Source organism: Neophocaena asiaeorientalis, unplaced genomic scaffold (genome assembly GCF_003031525.2).
Source record: "Neophocaena asiaeorientalis asiaeorientalis breed wild unplaced genomic scaffold, Neophocaena_asiaeorientalis_V1.1 scaffold340, whole genome shotgun sequence".
Classification (NCBI taxonomy): Eukaryota; Metazoa; Chordata; class Mammalia; order Artiodactyla; family Phocoenidae; genus Neophocaena; species Neophocaena asiaeorientalis.
Window position 1 is genome coordinate 3,527,016 of NW_020172733.1, and position 20,932 is coordinate 3,547,947.

Genomic DNA, 20,932 nt, shown 5'->3' on the forward strand with positions numbered 1-20,932 from the left:
TTTTTTGCTCTGCCACATGGTTTGCAGGGTCTTGGTTCCCAGTCCAGTGGTTAGGCCTGAGCTCCTGTAGTAGGAGCACTGAGTCCAAGCTGCTGGACTAACAGAGAACGTCAGGTCCCAGTGATATTAATCAGTGTGAGGTCTCCCGAAGGTCCTCATCTCAGCACCAAGACCCGGCTCCACCCAACTGCCTGCAAACACAAATGCTGGACACCATAGGCCAAACAACCAGCAAGACAGGAACACAGCCCCACCCATCAAAAGAAAAAAATGAGAAGACAAAAAACTATGTCACAGACGAAGGAGCAAGGTAAAAACCTACAAGACCAAATAAGTAAAAAGAAAATAGGCAAACTACCTGAAAAAGAATTCAGAATAATCATAGTAAAGATGATCCAAAATCTCGAAATAGAATGTAGGCATGGATCAAGAAAATATGAGAAATGATTAACAAGGACCTAGAAGAACTGAAAAAACAAACAGTGATGGACAACACAATGAATGAAATGAAAAATACACTAGAAGGAATCAATAGCAAAATAACTGAGACAGAAGAATTAATAAGTGAGCTGGAAGATAGAATGGTGGAAATGACTGCCAAGGAGCAGAATAATGAAAAAAGAATGAAAAGTAATGAGGACAGTCTCAGAGACCTCTGAGACAACATTAAATGAACCAACATTTGAATTATGTGTCTCAGAAGAAGAAGACAAAGAGAAAGGGTCTGAGAAAATATCTGATGAGATTACAGTCAAAAACCCCATAACATGGGAAAGGAAATAGCCATCCAAGCTCAGGAAGCACAGAGAGTCCCATACAGGATAAATGCAAGGAGAAACACACCAAAGCACATATTAATTAAACTAACAAAAATTAAATTCAAAGAAAAACATTGAAAGCAGCAAGGAAAAAGGAAATAATAGCATACAAGGGAATCCCCATAAAGTTATCAGCTGATCTTTCAGCAGAAACTCTGCAGGCCAGAAGGGAGTGGCAGGATATAATTAAAGGAATGAAAGGGAAAAACCTATAACCAAGATTACTCCACCCAGCAAGGATCTCATTCAGATCTGACAGAGAAATCAAAAGCTTTACGAGCAAGCAAAAGCTAAGAGAATTCAGCACCACCAAATCAGCCTTACAACAAATGCTAAAGGAACTTCTCTAGGTAGGAAACACAAGAGAAAGAAAAAGACCTACAAAAACAGACCCAAAACAATAAAGAAAATGGTAATAGGAACATACATATCGATAATTACCTTAAATGCAAATGGCTTAAGTGTTCCAACCAACAGACACAGACTGATTGAATAGAAACAAAAACATGACTCATATATATGCTATCTACAAGAGACCCACTTCAGACCTAGAGACACATATAGACTGAAAGTGAAGGGATGGAAGAATATATTCCATGCAAATGGAAATGAAAAGTAAGCTGGAGTAGCAATACTTAGACAAAATAGACTTTAAAGTAAAGAATGTTACAAGAGATAAGGAAGGACACTATGTAATGATCAAGGGATCAACCAAGAAGAAGATATAACAATTGTAAATATTTATGCACCCAACATAGGGAACCTCAATATATAAGGCAAATGCTTACAGCCATAAAAGGGGAAATCGACCATAACACAATCATAGTAGGGGACTTTAACACCCCACTTTCACCAATGGACAGATCATCCAAACTGAAAATATATAAGGAAACACAAGCTTTAAATGACATTAAACAAGATGAACTTAATTGATATTTGTAGGACATTCCATCCAAAAACAACAGAATACACTTTCTTCTCAAGTGCTCATGGAACATTCTCCAGGAAAGATCACATCTTGGGTCACAAATCAAGCCTCGGTAAACTTAAGAAAATTTAAATTGTATCAAGCATCTTTTCTGACCACAACGCTATGAGATTAGAAAGCAATTACAGGAAAAATACTGTAAAAAACACAAACAGTGGGCTTCCCTCGTGGCACAGTGGTTGAGAGTCTGCCTGCCGATGCAAGGGACATGGGTTCATGCCCCGGTCCAGGAAGATCACACATGCCACGGAGCAGCTGGGCCCGTGAGCCATGGCTGCTGAGCCTGCACGTCCGGAGCCTGTGCTCCGCAACGGGAGAGGCCACAACAGTGAGAGGCCTGCGTACCACAAAAAAAAAACAAAAAAGAGCAAACAAAAAAACCCACAAATACATGCAGACTAAACAATATGCTACTAAATAACGAAAAGATCACTCAAGAAATCAAAGAGGAAATCAAAAACACATAGAAACAAATGACAATGAGAACACATGACCCAAAACCTATGGGATGCACCAAAAGCTGTCCTAAGAAAGTTTACAGCAAATTAATCCTACCTCAAGAAAAAAGAAAAATCTCAAACAACCTAACCTTACACCTAAAGCGACTGGAGAAAGAACAAACAAAACCCAAAGCTAGTAGAAGGAAAGAAATCACAAAAATCAGAGCAGAAATAAATGAAATAGAAGTGAAGAAAACAGTAGCAAAAATTAATGAAACTAAAAGCTGGTTCTTTGAAAAGATAAACAAAATAGGTAAACCTTTAGCCAGACTCATCAAGAAAAAGAGAGGACTCAAATCAATAAAGTTAGAAATTAAAAAGGAGAAGTTACAACTGACACCGCAGAAATACAAAAAATCATAAGAGACTACTACAAGCAACTCTATGCCAATAAAATGAACAACCTGGAAGAAATGGAAAAATTTCCTTCCAAGACTGAACCAGAAAGAAATAGAAAATATAAACAGACCAATCACAAGTAATGAAATTGAAACTGCAATTAAAAATCTTCCAAAACGGGCTTCCCTGGTGGCACAGTGGTTGAGAGTCCGCCTGCCAATGCAGGGGACACGGGTTCGTGCCCCGGTCCGGGAAGATCCCACATGTCACGGAGTGGCTGGGCCCGTGAGCCACGGCCGCTGAGCCTGCACGTCCAGAGCATTTACAGGTTCCAGAAAACAGGACAAATCTCAATGAATTTCAAAGTATTTAAATCGTACAAAGCACGTATTCCAACCACAGGAGAATGAAATTAGAAATTAATAACAGAAGGAAATTTGGGGAATTCACCAATATGTGTAAATTAAACAAAACACTCTTAAATAGCCAATGAGTAAAGAAGAAATCATGAGGCAAATTATAAAATACTTTGAGAGGAATGAAAAACACACAACAAAACTCATGCAGCAAAGGCAGTGCCCAAAGTAGACACAAAAATTTCCCCCCAAAATTCTAGCAAGCTGAATCCAGCAACATATAAATAGGATTACATACCAAAACCAAGTAGAATGTATCCCAGAAATGCAAAGTTGGTTCAGCATACAAAAATCAGTGACTACAAAACACCATTTAAATAGAATAAAAGACAAAACCCACATGATTATATCAATAGAGAAAGCATTCGACAAAATCCAACACTCACCAATTAAGAATAGAAGGTAACTTCCTCAATCTGATAAAGGCCATCTAAAACAAACACCCCGCTCCCCCCCCTCAGTTAGTATCATATAGAATAGCCAAGAATAGCCAAAATATTATTTTTTTAAAAAGTACAAAGTTGAGGACTCACATTTCCAAGTTATGAAAATACAGTAATCCAAACAGTGTGATGCTGACATAAGGACAGACATATAGATCAATGACATAGAATTGAAAGTCCAGAACTAAACTCTTACATATATGGTCAATCGTTTGCCAAGACCATTCCATGGAGGAAAGAATGGTTTTTTCAATAGATGGTGCTGGGACAATTGGATATCTACCTGGAAAAGAATGAGTAGGACCCTTACCTCACATCATATACAAAAATTAACTCAAAATGGGTGAAATACCTAAAGGTAAGAGCTAAAATTACAAAACTCTTAAAAGAAAACAGGTGTAAATATTTGTGACCCTGGATTAGGCAACTGTTTCTTAAATCTGACACCGAGAGTACAGAAAAAACAGAAAGAAAAAAAAAGTATAAATTGGACTTCACCAAAATTCTAAACTTTTGTGTATCAAAGGACGTCACCCAAGAAAGTGAAAAGACAATCAATAGAAAGGCATATGTGAAAATAATATGTGATTAGAATCTACTATCCAGAATATACAAAACACTCTTACAGGCAATAATAAAAATAAAAATAATTTCAAAATAGGCAAAGGATCTGAATAGATATTTCTCCAAGGAAGATATACAAATGGTCAATAAGCACATGAAAAGGTGCTCAGCAGCATTAGTCATTAGGGAAATACAAATCAAAACCACAATGAGATACCTCTATAGCTATTACAAATATTGGTGAGGATGTGGGGAAATTGGGAACTTTGTACATTGCTGATGGGAATATAAATGGTGCAGCCATTGTGGAAAATAGATTGGTAGCTCTTCACAGAGTTAAACATAGAATACCAATGACACAGCAATTCCACTCCTGGGTGTGTATCCAAAAGAACTGAACACAGGTACTAAAAAAATATGTGTACACATCTGTTCATAGCTTCTCCCAGAACTGGCAAATGGTCCCAAGGAAGTAGTAGCCCTACATACTGGGTTCATCTCTTTGGATTTATGTTTTCTCCCATATCTTGGTTCTATATTTCATCACTACCTTAGTAGCACACTGATGCCTTTGAGCAGAATTTTTCCCCTAGTTTTCCTCAGGGAAAGGTTTGATCTGAATTACCCGATATTTTCCTAGTTTAAGTAGAATAATATTGATTCTATCCTGGATACTCTTCTTTCCAGACCTTTGTATCTTATCTACTTATGGAGTTTCAAATATCATCCATATGCATATGGATAGATTCTTGTAGTTCTCATCTTTAGCCAACCAGTCTGAAATATATTATACCTTTCTCCCAAACAACTGCACTTCCTGGAATTTCTTGAACATGACATCTGTGTATCTGGGCATATGGTCGTCCATCTTTCTATTCCGCTTTGAATGCTCTTCCCTCTGCTGTCCACCCGGCAAACTCATAACAGTTTTTTAAAATTCAATGCTGGTATCCATTCCACAGTCTTTTCAGATTCCCCGTGCAGAAATCTCTCATAACAATCCTATGAATCTGATCATATTATTCTTCACACTTTATAAATGAGGAAATTGAAGTGAAGTAACTTGCCCAAGATTATGCAGCTATTAAATTGCAGAGCTGGAATTTTAACTCAGGCATCTGACATCAGCCTGGAACCTTTACTATGCTCTCTGTCATCATATTGATCATAATCATCTTCTCTGTCATTTGCTGGGCTGTTAATGCCAAGCATTATGTTAAAGGGCATGATCACATTTTAGAGCTCTATAATGTAGGTCCCATTTTTTTCTTATTGAGGAAATTGATGCCCCCAAATTTAAGTAACTTCTCCCTTATGTTCATTGTGTTAGATTGCAATTCTCCACTCTTCCCTAGATCCATGCCCTTTACAATATGGTTTTGTAATTCTTCCCATCAAGAGGTAAATTTCATTTCCCTAGTCCTTATATCCAAACTGGCCTTGTAATTTGCTGTGGTCAATAGACTGCAGGAAGAGTGACGTTTCAGTTCCAAGCCTGGGCCTCCAGAGCCCCTGTGCACCACTTTTCACTTTCTCTGTCATGGGACGCTGCCACTGCCATGAGAACAAGCCAGGGCTAACATGCTGCTGCTGAAACCATGCTCAGCAGAGAAAAGTCATCTCAGATGAGGTCATCCCACACGAGCCAACCTGCCAGCAGACCACAGATGTGAGAGAGGTCAGCCAACTGGAGACATGTAGAAAATAATTGCTGTTTTAAACCCCTACATCTGGGGGTAATTGGTCATGCATTAGTATGGTAGCAATACATAACTGATTCAGTCATATAGCCAGGAAGTGACAGCCTCTCTCTCTCTCTCTCTCTCTCTCTCACACCCACACACACACGTGTGCAAAAATATGACCCATGTGCTCTTATCCATACAGCTTGATAATAGGAGACTAAGAAATTAATTTAACCCCCATTCATGAAGGCATGAATGTGGAGGGTGCACAGGGAAACCAGAACAGGAGGTAACATAGGAAGGAAGAGGAGGGGAGGGGCCACGAAGAACTTACCAACCCCTTCAAACTGACTTGCCCCCTCTCTGTCCCTTTCATTTTTTTTTTTTTTTTATGCGGTACACTTTCTCTTCCTTTGCTGGTGTAAGCCATGGTGGTGTGTGCTTCTGTGTGAGAAGTAGGTCTTTGAAGTTCCTGTTCTTTCCGTTCCCAAGTCTCTGGGGCTGAAAAGGAGGAAAAGATATTAGTTATCAGATTTTTAAAATGTAAATAAAATATACTCCCCCCACCTCAGAAAAGCACCTCTTCCTGTTAAGCGTCCGGAGGTTTATAAGGCACTACCGCCTAACTGAATTCTAGCAAATGCAGATGGTGGTGGATCAGCATTAGCCATTGAGTAGAACTTAGCCTTTGGTCTTTCCAGAACAGTCAGCTGAATGAGGATCCATCCCCACGGGAAGACACTTGCTGCTCAGGAATGAGTCAGTACTGGAGTCTCCTGAGGTAGAAACTATAATCTTCCGAGGGCAAGAGGTTGTCAGTGCTAGTGATGTTTGCTCTGCCCAGAAATACAGCAGCAGAGGCCAGAGCCTCTGTGCTGAACCTACCACTGCTTCAATGTGCTCCCTTCCCCACTGTCCAAGGAAAGGTAAAATCTCATTCTTTTATTTATTCAACAAGTAAAATATCCACTATGTCCTAGACACTGTTCCAGGTGCTGAAGATGCATCAGTGAATAAAACCAAGTCTCTTTCCTCCATCAAACTTGTATTTTAGTGGAGGAGACAACCAATATATACATAGATATGTAATTCCTAAGTGCTTTGAGGAGAGATAAAGCAGGATCAAGGTGAGAGGACAGGGAGTACACTTGAGCAGAGACCTGCATGAAGTGAGGGAGGAAGGCACGTAGATATCGGGGTGGAGTAAGCCAGTGTGAGGAACACACTCAGCGTTCCTGAGGCAGCAGTGTGCCTGGTCCTTCAGAGGTCCAGCCAGCAGCTGACTGATCAAGGGAGGTGGAGATAGCCATGAGCCAAGTCATGCAGGAGTTAGTGGGCAAGAGTGGGGGCTACATTTTATTCTATGAGATGTTACCTTTCAGCGTAACCACTATAGACCAATATACAGGAATACTTAGAAAGTTTGTTGACTGAACGGGGTGGGGGGAACCCTCACTTTATATCATTTAAGACAAACTGTACCCAGTCATGGCTACACATAAATCATTTGTGTAACTATGTGACTCCTGGGCCCACTTACTCATCAAAAGCTCTGGAGATGAAGCCCCAGAATCAGTACTTAAAAAAAAACTCCAATCATCATAACATATGGTTGTATATGCAAAGAAAACGTGTGAAAGGATTTATACCAAACTACAATATGAACCTCAGGCACATGAATTTAGTTCTGAGTAGAAATGCCATAAAGAATTTAACTTTTTAAAATAGTTCTCAAAATCAGACCTTTTAAGAACAGTTCTGTCTCGGTGAAACTGCTACCAAAGACATCGATCTTGTAATATAGTTCTAATAAAAAGGATCAATTTGATACTGAATTGAAACTGGAATGCACTCAGTATTTGCTGGGTGAATGTCTTTTAACAGCTTACTGTCAAGTATGTCGGTCACCCTATTGTACTGGGTTGCTGCTATCACAGTAGGAACTAACTCATGACGTTTCCATTATTGCTGCAGTAGTGGAAAAGTTCTAATCTACTAAAGCACTCTATTGACACAACTTGCTTAGGTTTCAAACTATTTAAAATCCTTTTCGATTTAGATAGGTTAATTAACAAATAGATGAATGGGCTATCTAACCTATCACCAGGTATTGCATTATGCAGACTTATCCAAACAAACAAAAAAAGGTTATACTAGAAAACCAATTTAGTACACAATTTAGAGAAAAAAATTTTATTGCAATATAAAACGCACTTATAAAATGTCCACAGAAGGCATGTAATTCTTCACTGCTATATAAATTCACTGGGAATACTTTATTCACCTTCTATTGTTATGACATCACCTAAAACATAAACGATGAGTTATACTCTATAACAAATGCATCATTGATTTTCAACAATCATTGGTTTAATAATAATTAAAGATTATATAATCACATCTATATTCTGGAATGTCCACTTACTTTCATGTAGTGTAACAGAGTTTAAGAGCATAATTGCACATGGATGGTGGAGAAAAACATTCACTACTAAATTATTTTATACCTTCATGACAGGTTAACTTTCTTCCTGACCGAAAATAACAGCTTCAGCAGCTTGGCCTATGGTCGACAACACAGCTCCAGGATTCTCAATGCAGTAGTTTGTGTGTATGTGTGTCTATGTGTGCACCCACGGAAGAATTTAAACTACATCTTTCATAAACAAGTGCAACATTACCGTCAATTATTTTGCATTATAGTCTGATTATTTGTAAACAAACAAAACCCCACACAAATACTCTTAATTCTAGAAAACAAAAAAATCTGTCAACTCATTATTCTAACATGCTTTTAGTTGAACACACATTGAATTTCTGAAAGGTGCATATATTACCTTAGATAATAAAGTGTAAAAATGAGTGTTTCATATTTTATACTATGAAATGTACATTTCTGGTATTTGTTCTATGCAGCATAAAGTTTAGATCAAGAAATTCTAAATCCCGGATCCCCAGTTCGTTTAGAAAAGTCCTCTAAATTATGGCTCTTGCAGCAGGTTTATCAGATTAAACATGATGAAGTTTTCTAGCTCCCTCTATTTCAAGTATCAGAGAAAACGAGGCTCAAAATCTCTGTAGGTTGTAATTGAAAATGCAAAGCTTTAGAAAACAGTTAACTGTGTTTTGAAATAAGATATAAATTGAAACAAGATTTGTTTATCTGTGTTAGGCTGATGAGTACTAGGACTTTAAAATAATTCTGTTAAATCTGAATATTTGCCTATAAATATATGGTTTTAGAGAGAAATCAATCGGTTTAAAACTTTTTCAATATTGTTGACTTTAGTTTTGTTTGCTTTTGAATGATATTAATTTAATATTCAACTGGACATAAATATTTGGTCTCACACTACCTATAATGAAACGACTTACTTTTGAAATGGAAAATTTTTAAAGCACTAAAAAGAGCATTTACTAAAGCAGTTTCAACGTGTCTTTCAACATCATCAGAAATCCTGAAGTATATATCTGGTACCCTTAATGTTTCAGAGTGAGTTGATTTTCTGAAATTTTAATGCCATTTAAAAAATGAAAAAGTCAAATAGAAAAGACTGCTGCAATAAAGCACTGTTTCTAAAAGTTGTAGACATGATCTCAGTCTGAGTGATCACTGCTCTTCAGAGCACCTTTTCCTAGGCACATGAAGTTTTCAGCTTAGAAAATAATCTAATCTGGTCCTTAACATATTCATTAAGTGGAATGAATATTTTAAGGTCTTCCTCTCTCCCTTGAAGAAAAAAAGTGATGTATCACCGAAGAGTAGTAAGAATTGTATCTTACTTTAGATTTTCTGGAATTGGCCCAACTCTATAAAATTTTAAGAACTATGTGAAAGTGTGGAATCATCACTCTATGAAAACTGTGATGAAATTAAACATCATTATGTCAAACCCTTTTCTAGCTTTAACTCAAAAATAGAAATCATGAGTCTTCTATAACATTAATTTAAAAACACACAGAAGTGAAAAGTGCTGATTTTCAAAAAGAACAATTTTTTCCCCTACTATACATCAACGTGGAATGATTTCAGTTCTCCTGTACTAAAAGCTGGACTTTTAAAAAAACTAGTATTGTAATAATTTTAATCAGTAGTGGCTTCAGTTTCAGCTGGACCCCTAATTAGTCTTCGAATTCCTCTTTTTCCTGAAGGACCTTTTGGTTTTGCAAAACTTTGTTTATGTGCATGCTGCTTGGGGTGTACTTCTTCATAAAGGAAGTCTGCAGTCAACTCATCCCCATTGTCTATCTCAATCTGTAAGAGATAAAATTAGCAAAGTGTGATGCAATGTGAGAAAACACAACATTCAAAACCTAATACAGATTTGGATAAAGAAGATGTGGCACATATATACAATGGAATATTACTCAGCCATAAAAAGAAACGAAATTGAGTTATTTGTAATGAGGTGGATAGACCTAGAGTCTGTCATACAGAGTGAAGTAAGTCAGAAAGAGAGAGACAAATACCATATGCTAACACATATATATGGAATTTAAGAAAAAAAAAATGTCATGAAGAACCTAGGGGTAAAACAGGAATAAAGACACACACTTACTAGAGAATGGACTTGAGGATATGGGGAGGGGGAAGGGTAAACTGTGACAAAGCGAGAGAGAGGCATGGACATATATACACTACCAAACGTAAGGTAGATAGCTAGTGGGAAGCAGCCGCATAGCACAGGGAGATCAGCTTGGTGCTTTGTGACCGCCTGGAGGGGTGGGATAGGAAGGGTGGGAGGGAGGGAGACGCAAGCGGGAAGAGATATGGCAACATATGTATATATATATATAACTGATTCGTTTTGTTGTGAAGCAGAAACTAACACACCATTGTAAAGCAATTATACTCCAATAAAGATGTTAAAAAAAAAACCAAAACCTAATACAAGCAATGAGCCAGTTTTCAGGTGTGAACGCTCACCAATAATACTCATTCCAGCAAGAGAGAACCAAGGACCATATGAAAATAGTTCACTTTCATCTTATTTGGGGGGAGGAGGAGGGAGCTAAATGAGTTGCTTGAATATATAATTAGCTATACTCATTTTCTATTTGGTTCTCTCTTTCTTCTCCAATTTAACTAATGTTTAAAAGTAGTACAGTAGGAATCACCACTATATTCTTAAGTTGTTCTGCTTTGGTACACTACATATTTTCAAGAAACATTACTCATGGCCCTTTCATCACTTGGGTCACTTGAAATCACTCTATAACACAGGTTGGCAAACTATGGCCTGCAGGCCAAATCTGCTCAAGTTAAGAGAGTGTTTTACATTTTTAAAGGGTTGTAAAAACAAACAAAATAATAAAACAAAGAAGAATATGTGACAAAGACCATATGTGGCCTGGCAAAGCCTAAAATATTTACTATCTGGTCTTCTGGTAGAAAAAGTCAGCCAGCCCCTGCTATAGAAAGTGATTCTTAAGAACTTAAAAAGCTCTTAAAGGGCTCAGTACCTAAAACACTGGTAATTTGTAAGGACCTGTGTTTTAAGAGTTGAAGGGCTCAAGAATAAACCATATCTTTTCCCATGCCTCACCTGCATTTAAGAAAATAAATTTAAGGAAACTTAGCTCCCCAAATTCATGTTTATGCCCATTCTCTCCTTTCCCAACAACTGGAAAGATTCTCAACCATCCCATGGTTCAGTTATAAATAGAGACTGTAGTTCCTTATTAATAAAGTCTTGAGACAATCACAAGTATGCAGCTTTAGTAGCACCATCCAGCAAAACTTTCTGCAATATGGAAATGTTTTCTAAATTCTGCACCATCCAATACAGTGCCATTGGCCACATGTGGCTAAAATGAGCACTTGAAATGTGGCTGGTGCTTTTAAGGAACTGAATTTTAAATTTCGTTTAATTTTTATGTATATTTAAATTTAAATAGCCACATGTAGCTTGTGGCTACATATTAGAGAATACAGATCTACAGGGAGACTGGGGTCATGATAGGCCATCCTCAAGCACTTAGAGGAGTTCCTAAGGATTTATGATGAGGATAAGAAAAAAAAAACCTATCATTTATAAACCACAATACATCATGAACTACACGAAAGACAATAAAAATGTAACAAAAACTGAAAAATTAAAAATAAATAGGTAGGTATTAAATATATTAATAAGATAAATTAGATAAAATAAATTAGATAAATAAATAGATAGGTAATTACCTTTCTAATGACATCCATTTGTAGTTGTCTTTCTACAATCTCTAGCAGAGGGCTCTTGCAGCTAGAATACAGCATCCGTTCTCTTATACTGCATGTGTATCCAGGCATTGAATAAATAAAAACTGTAAATTAAAATAATAATAAATCCAATTAGCAGCATATCAATTAAAGCACATACTAAACCTCATAAAGCTACAACTAAGCCCTCTGGCCAAGAAATAAGAAAGAATATAGTGATGAAATATCAATCAGCAAACTGAAAGTATTATGTTAAAAAAAAAAAGTATCATATACCTATAGACTCCAAATAGTCTCCTTCATGGGAATGTTTATACAGAAAGAAATGATAACGTGCTGAATCTCTGGGAATCCTCTTTGGCAAATCTTTTAGTTCTGTATTTATTGTGTTGGCCAAAATTATAATTTCATTTTTTATATCTATTTCCTGTCAATAAGAAACAAAATACATTTATTAAGACAGATACACAGAAATTTAAAATTCATAAATTAAAAAACAAGGAGACAAGAGGAAACTTACACAATTTCACTTTTTCCACAGTGAATATATATTGCTTTTGTAGTTTAAAAAAAAAATGAATAAAAAATAAAAAGGAAGCAAATAAAAAGATTTAATATCCATTAAAAACAAACCTTATACAAGCCATAGATACCAAAAAGTGAAGCCATTTCATAATAATCATTATATCTCTTACCAACTGCACATAGTTGAGCTGTCTGTTATTCAATTTTTCCAAAGCCTGAAAAGCTTCTCGAGAAATAGGAAATGCTACTCCTTGTAGTGTTTGATGCTTAGTGTCCACACTCACATCAGTTTGTACCTAGTATGACAGATTCAATTTACCGATGAAGTTTAGCATTTAGCAGTGTCAGATGGCAAAGAGAAGAAAACCCAAGCTCTACAGAGTGAGGGTCATTCCACCCTTGCCCATTTTAATATAATTAAAATTAACAATTAAAACACTATGAACTTAAAAAGCAAATAATTTTCACATTTGTTTCAGGTTCTGCTAGCACTTTGTCAACATGCAAGAGTGTATGCCACATTTTGATGAAAATGCCGGAAGTGAACATCTGAGTTGAGTGTGCAATGTTAGTGGGGCTTTGCTTATATGTTTGGTTTGGCACAATTGCCATGAGCTACGTAAGCTCTCTGAAGTGTCTTCAGATTACACTTTTAATTACAAAGTTTTACTTGATAAAATTTATGAACAGTGTGATATAAATATAATATGCATAGAACTTTACTTTGTTCTGCTAGACATAAAATGCAACACAAACACCATGCACTGAGTTGAAAGGAGTACAAACAATATACAAAGACACAACACAGCTCAACAAATTATACTACTGCAGAAGTTCCACACTTAGAGCTTTCATTACTAAGAACACGGGTGTGCACGTATCGGAAGAGAAGAGTACGTCAAGAAAGCTTTCAATGCACATATTTAAGACTTTTATACTCAGTAAATGACAGCATAGTATAGGGTCTCATTTGCAGTGTTGCAACAAAGTCAAATAGAAATTTTACTTTAAAAAAAAATGAATGGAGATTCTACAGCATAAATGGTATTGTATAATGAAAACATCATAGAACATATGCAAATGCATACCCCAATAAGATCCTCTGGGTTCTGATTGCAAGGAATAAAACAAACTATCAAACTTGTAAAAAAAAAAACCATGTAAAAATCCATACTCAAATAACTTGAGTTAAAATAATATAAAGATAGATCCTTGCTATCAGGTCAATATTAAATAATATTCAATCACTTTTCAGACTGATTCTTATTAGTCTGTTACTCAGACAAGTGAATAGTAGTTTCTGCTACTTGTTCTTTTCTATAAAATTCTGTTAGAAATACAGTAGCTATTCTAATTTAGAATTGCTGCAGTAAACACATTAGAAATATGATAAACTATAATATGGATGAAATTTATTGACTCTAATATGCTAAACAAGTACTCAAATAACCATCTCCCATATATATCTATATATATGCACACACCCATCCAAGTAATGTCCATAGAATTTATAGAGCCTCTAGAAATCCTAAACACACTACAGCATTTATGTTTTACTCTCTTTAGTCGTCAGTATTCTCTGAAATAACAAAACAAACCTTCTTCAGGCAACCTCATTAGATATAATATCCCTCACACTACATAGATAACACATACTTTTCCCATTTATCGATATTTAGTATTCAAAGTACAAAGTTAAAAACAGTTGTACTTCTCACAGGAAGATTACTAATCTATAACCTACATTATAAAGACAGGAGAAAGCTATTTATGAAACTGGCATGAAGTTTAATATTCACTTTTAACTTTTTCCTGAAGACACATTGAGCACAGTCTTGTCAGTCTTGTCTCTAAACTGAACAGAATAAATGTAAGCTATCTAACTTACTTATTCTCTAGTTACCTCTTCATCGATTAATTAAAAATACAATATTTTTAATCACTTAGAATCTTGCAAGGTTTCAAAATGGTAATAATACCTCATTAATTTTAATCTGTCGTAATTCTTCTTCAGCTGCAGTCAGTGGGGCAGGAGAAGACTGTGACAGCAAATATTTCTTATATCCATGTAATGACACATCTTCCTGTGAGCACAGAAACTGACTGTTACTAGTTGTGAGGCTACTTTAGGAAAACAAAATCATTAATTTAACAGAAAATATTTTAACTAAAAATAAACAGTAACAATAATTTTATTACTTCTTTTTTTTTTAAAAAATATTCTATTCTACAGGTTTCAAAAGTTTTAAGGGGATTAGCTACACTTCATTTCTTAAAGCTTTACAATTATTAGATCTTTTGTGTGAGTGTGATGGTGGTAATGCCAGCCACATGACGAACCTGATCATGCTGCAAGTCTACAGGACAATTGTAATTAACCTGAGGAAGCCTGCCCCATAGTTATTCAATAATCAACATATTCAATTCTGAATTCTGTACTGTAATGAATTATATAATTTCTCTATAATTATTCATAGAAAATAATTACAGTTATTTAAAATAAAAAATATTCCAAAGAAGTTTACTTCTCATCAAAATTGTGTGGTTTGGAAGACTGAGAATAGAATTGAGAAACCAGGCCACTTCACAACTGATGTGAATAAGCAAAGGATACCCATCTAGTCTCATGCTCTATCCACCAGAATACATTACTCCCTGAATCACAATAAAAGCTCTAAAAAACAAAAAACCTGTTGAAAAAATACACTGTAATTTTCTTAATTTGGGGGTATATCTACATACATGTATTTACCATACAAATTTTATAATGAAGTAAATTCTTAATCATAACTTAACAATTTATTAATCAACAATTACCCCAATTAATTATCAATCAATTTACCTGCCTCAATGTTCTAGTTCAATTAATACAGCTATTGCTTCCACAGCATAAGTGTAAACATCCAAAATATCTAAAACCTACTATCTCTTTTAAGTAGTCTCTCATTTTTCTGAGCCTATCTCCACATCCTTAAAATGAAAAGGTTGAACTAAATGAGGGGTTGAACTAAATGATCTCCAAGGGATATTCTAGTGTTTGAAGACTAACAGAGGAGATTCCAACATATTTTAAAAGTGTAAGTATGATGTTTCAGTTAACTTGCATATCATATGAAACATAATATTTTCTCTTATTCTTTATGTTTACCGATTCACCAGTCATAATTCACATTAACTATCCCATTACCTCGGTGCAACATGCAGAATCTACATAAAAGTATGTTTTGTACCTTTACTGTTCCAAACACTTCATCTTTAATGTGGCCACCTCCAAACTCCTTTTTCAGAGTTGCTCTTGTTGCTGCATACAACATTTTTTGACGAACCTAGTAATTGTGAAAGTTTACTTATAAGTTTATAGATGAAAACTATCATTACAAAAGAAAGCACTTTATAAATGTATGAAAATCTTCAAGCACATTAAAAAGAAAATAAACTGTGACAAAGCTAAGTCCGTTGACTATAACATGTTAAAATATGTGTATACAAATAACCATCATAACATCAGCATCTAAAATATCAACAGCTACTAAGGAAGACTTCAATTTATAAGTCATATTTTTTGAAAAGTAGAAAAAAACTAAATTTTAGAAAATCATTCATTTTTGTCAAAGTATAAAATGAATTCAGGAATTAAAAAAACTACTTAAAACACTATTTTAAAATCACTGAAATGAAGTAAACTTGATAATCACATTTTACTCAAAACAAGTCTAGGTCAGACGCTACTTATTTAGTTGTTTAAGAATCAAATATTCATGACATAACTATGGCATAAACCATTCTATGAGGGACAAAGTAGAAAAGAACTACAGTATATACTATTATTAATGAGCCTGATAGCATCTATGGAAAACTACTAAAGATAACTGCCAACCAATAGAAATCATTTCATAATTTTGTACTGTCAAATCCAGTATTTCTTTCAGATAGCATATACAGAATTAAATAGGAAGTGATGACTTTTGAGAATGATATCTACATAACTTTTAAAATTATTATTTTTCTACAATAAACGAGAATTAATTTTTAAAATATTGAGCAGTATCCATATTCTAGCTTTTTATTTTATTCTATTAATCAGTCTACTAACTCTCCTAAGAGAAATACTTGTTTGTGTGCATGCCCATCACTTGAATGGTAGCTATTGAGAATATTTAATAAAATGTTCAGTTAGTTCTATAAGAATTATTTCAATTATTACTCTCAAAGTAGTAACCTTCATTCTTCAGAGGTCCACAGAGTCATTTATAATTGCCACAAAATTTTCAATTTAAAATCAATAATAATTCTACTGATTTCAATCAAGGTCAAGATTTCTGAATCTAAATACATTACCCCTGATTCTACATTACCAATCACAAGGATTTTTTCCATGATCATTCCCATCTACGAGATATGACTGTTGCTTCTTAACTTTCTCTTGGCCTAGGAATATTTCAGAAAAAAATTTCTAGCTTTTAATGTTAAATAAGTAACCAAAAAATTACTTACATGAGAATGGTCTGGAGACCACGCAATGAATATCCATTCATATCCCTGGGCATTCTGAGAATCTAACCTGAATAATACGTAGCACGGTTGTTTGTCCTCCAACAGGGGTAAAACAAAGGAATCATAATCCTTATCCCAGGAATCTAAAGGCTGCCTACACGCTCCAACCACAAGTTTCTCTATGAAGAACAATTTTTAAAAGATATATAAATGGTTTAAAATGCCAAATGGTAGAATAATGAAGAATAGAAGAATAAATTAATAGTTAGTTCTTAATTGCTATTATTCACATCAAAATATAGAAAGGGCAAAGGTTTTAACACAGAAAATAAATATAATATAAAGCAATATTAAAAACAGATATAAAAATTATAACCAGCATAGTTAAAATAATGTTATAAACACAAGAAAGGAACGTACAAAAATGATTATAAATAGTTGAGTTGGATGGCTGAAGAGAGGATGATTATATTCTATTGTCCAAATATTTATGCTATAAATTATCAACAAAATATATTTAACTAAGTGTCCTACCGCACAAAGGTATAATTTCTGAAATTAAACACTGAATTGTACAGTTAAGAAATACTAAATAAAAACAGGTTTAGCTCCTATTTGGCCATAATGCTACAAATTTTAATATTTGTCCAGAAACAAACTGGTACAGCCACTTTGAGGCATTATTGGGCGAATCAAGTGAAACTGCTAATGTACTCTGCATAGAGAATCTCTTGCACATATATACCAAGGTGTTCACTGCAGCACTATAAAATAACAGTGGAAACTGAAAATAGCCTAAATATTCATCAGTAAGAGAAGGGACATATAATATGTGGCATAGTCATATCATACAATTCTATTCATATTTAAAAAGAATTAGTGAGCCTCTATCAAAACTAATTATAAAAGCAATGTTTACAGGAAAAGGAATGATGCAGAAAAAGATGTCAGTTTATGTGAACTTAAAAACTCTAAACAGCACTATATGTTATGTAGGCATACATATAAAAAACAGATTGAACAAAAATAAGGTTCCTAATACAGTTGTCTCAGGAGAAGGTCAGGAAGTAAAACTGTTTAAAGTGAATGTTCTTATATCACAACAACATTAAATTACAAAAGGCTTGAAGCAAATATGATAAAAATGTTAGCAGTTAATAATTTAAGAAGAGATGGAAGTATTTGTTATATTATTTATTCATAATTTCCTTATTTAAAAAATTTTCTCAAAAGAAAAATAAAACCAGAAAATAGTGATATTCTAAAATATGCTGCTTTCCAGTATATGTTTATTCTTGTTGAGTGTGTTAACATATGTAGAACAACTGCCTATTTTTCAAACTATTTTGGTATTTTTAATATATAAGAGAAAATGGAAAGCAAATTAGATTTACTTCCAGTTTATGAAAGAACAAGATATTTTTCCAAAGCCAAATATTTAAGGTATTTAAGAAATTAGGTCAATGGAATATTTTAACATATTCATTTGAGATTAAGTAGTTATAATATTAATTATTCACACTCAAACCAGCTGAATTAAAAGACTCTCCCACCCAGTGAATTTCCCTATGTACAGCTTTATTTTGAAAGTATCAATTTATAGTTTGTTACACACAGAACTTTTTCCCATAACAAGAAAAGGGAATCATTTCTGCAGCATACACTGCAATCAAGTTGAGAAAACGGGAGAGTTTAAAATCCTTCCTTTCTACCTCAAAACTGACTTTACTGAATAACAATTCACAAGTAACTTTTCTTTTGTGTGGGATAATCACCTGTTACTGATTTTCATTCCAGAGATGCAAGCCCTGATATTAGATACAAACTGTGGTACAGAAACTGAGACACAAAAAGTGTAAGAGGAAGATGTCACACCAAAAACAACATCTTTTTGTTTCCGTGAGAGTCAACTACAGAATGCAGAAGATAAAGTAAGCAGGGGCCCGTAGGACATGTCCAAAATGTAGAGGAGCCAAGTTAACTAAAGGTGAGCTCTGAACCTGCTTCACATTTATTAATAGTCCAAATCACTGACAATGATTTAGAAGTTTAAAAATACAACAGCCAATAATCCAAGGACAAACAACATTTAAAAATGCTTAACTAACCATTTTCAATCGATATCTTCAGAAGTCTGTATTTTCCATTTCTTGCTCTGGCAAAAATATCTTTAACATCCTCACTTGCTGTGGAAAAAGATACAGAAAAGTAAACCTATTTTTAATACTTACGTATTAATACTTTCTGATGCTACTTGAATAGGGAAAAAATGAAATGTAATACAAAGAAAACATCTTGAAGATGCAGTATTCTCTTATCAGTAATTTAAATTACAAAAATTAAAAGGTGTAACAGTAGACATTGTATACAGCTAAAAAGCATAAATATTAACATATTTTAAAAGTATATTAATTCTCACCTGTTTTACCTAAATAATTCCATAGCAGAAATTTACACTGGGAATGAATATATTAAAGTTTCTCAAATCCAATAATCACAAATCACAATTTTGAAAAACACCTTTATTGCTTGTTTGAAAAATGCTGAAAACCTGCTTTCACTCTCTTCTGGTCCAATTTCAAGCTTATAATAAACAAACACACCTCCTTCATCAATTCATTTTTACATTTTCACCTTTAAAAACAACAATTAATGTCAAACACCCTATCCTGATTAAAGAAAAAGACAACACAATTCATTCAAGCTCGCACTTCTGGTCATACTTCTCTACTTCATATTTCTTAAAAACCTGGAGTAATCTCACTGAGCAAATATATATTTAATAACCTATCCCTTGTGCTATTAAAGCTTCAATTTCGTTCTAATTTTATTCTTGAGTTGTATATTGAGAACAAGAACCACTGTTTAGTAGTGCTTGCTATAACGCTCAAGCATGAAAGTCAATAATTATATATATCAAAACTAACGCAGACAAAACAATGCTTTTAGATTTGCGACTGTTTTGCTTGTCTTTGTGCGTGCAGGAGGAGGTGTGGGGTGGTGTCAAAGGCCCTTAAGAACAAAACACAATTAGACGTTCATCTGGGGAAAAGATTCGTTGTCCATTAACAGGAGGAGCTTGTGTTTACATTACAACTCGTTAAGTGATCGCGAGTAACCCGGGACATATTATTTGATTCTGATGAGGTGAGCGCTTTCAGACCGCCCATTTTCAAACCAGGAAATAACACAGGTCAATTATAATCGCACATTCAACTGCCTGCCCGGGACGATTAAACGCAACCACACAGATCAAACTTTTCAGTTCCCTGGGTAGTATCTAAGAACAACCAAGACGCCTCATACTCAGGATACAGACAACGGTGTTGATGCTCCAATTTTGGAAGAAAATGCGGAAGAGTTTGGGAAGCACCCTTACTGGAAATGAAAAAGATTCCCGCATCTTTCTTTTGATAATCCAAATCTTGTAACAACTCTAAAGTTGGACCGTGAAAAAGAAAATTCGCCCGTCTCTCGACAGCAAAAAGAGCCCCAGTCGCCTCCACGGTTCCAGGTCTTCCCAGTCCGATAAAAAAGGGGAAAGTTGGGCTAACGGCGGCGGCGGCGGCAGGCACGCCCCCTTCACCCCGGCCGCCGCGGAAAGCCATTTCCTTCGCTCCGGCGAATTTCGGATCCATCGGCAACGTGGCGGCGGCCGGCCCGGGCTGCGAGGGTGGCAGGCCGGGAGCGCCCGGGACACGAGAGCGCGGAGAGGCGCAGAGGCCCGGCTCGTCCCCGAGACCGACTCCCTGTGCTCCGGGACCGACTCCGGCCCTGCCCATCCCGCCGCCCGCCCGGCTCGCCCGGGGCCTCCCAAGAGTCCCTTCCCCGCAGGTAGCGCCGGCGCCGTTACCTTGGATGCCGGTCTGATGGGACATGGCGGCGGCCGCGGGCTCCCGGCTCCGGCGCTGAGTGCAGCGAGCGGCCCCGGCCGGCGGCTCCAGGAAGTGGCGGCTACTCC

At 35.6% G+C, this 20,932-nt stretch overlaps 1 protein-coding gene across 2 annotated transcripts; it reads right to left on the reverse strand.

The window, feature by feature from the left end:
* Nucleotides 1-6,154: 6,154 nt before the first annotated feature.
* TWF1 (twinfilin actin binding protein 1) lies at nucleotides 6,155-20,915 on the reverse strand. Of its 2 annotated transcripts, XR_003002616.1 has the most exons (10): nucleotides 20,825-20,907; nucleotides 19,080-19,157; nucleotides 16,972-17,150; nucleotides 15,708-15,803; nucleotides 14,457-14,561; nucleotides 12,648-12,773; nucleotides 12,229-12,379; nucleotides 11,935-12,056; nucleotides 7,968-10,008; nucleotides 6,155-6,254 (listed from the first exon to the last, which is right to left on the reverse strand). XR_003002616.1 is itself a non-coding variant. In XM_024740427.1 (9 exons), exons 1-9 carry the CDS (start codon nucleotides 20,847-20,849, stop codon nucleotides 9,838-9,840), a joined length of 1,053 nt encoding a protein of 350 aa, XP_024596195.1. In that variant the 5' UTR covers nucleotides 20,850-20,915; the 3' UTR covers nucleotides 7,931-9,837. The 2 variants fall into 2 exon arrangements, 1 of the variants encoding a protein (XP_024596195.1); XM_024740427.1 differs by lacking the exon at nucleotides 6,155-6,254 and having other exon boundaries at nucleotides 7,931-10,008; nucleotides 20,825-20,915.
* Nucleotides 20,916-20,932: the final 17 nt, after the last annotated feature.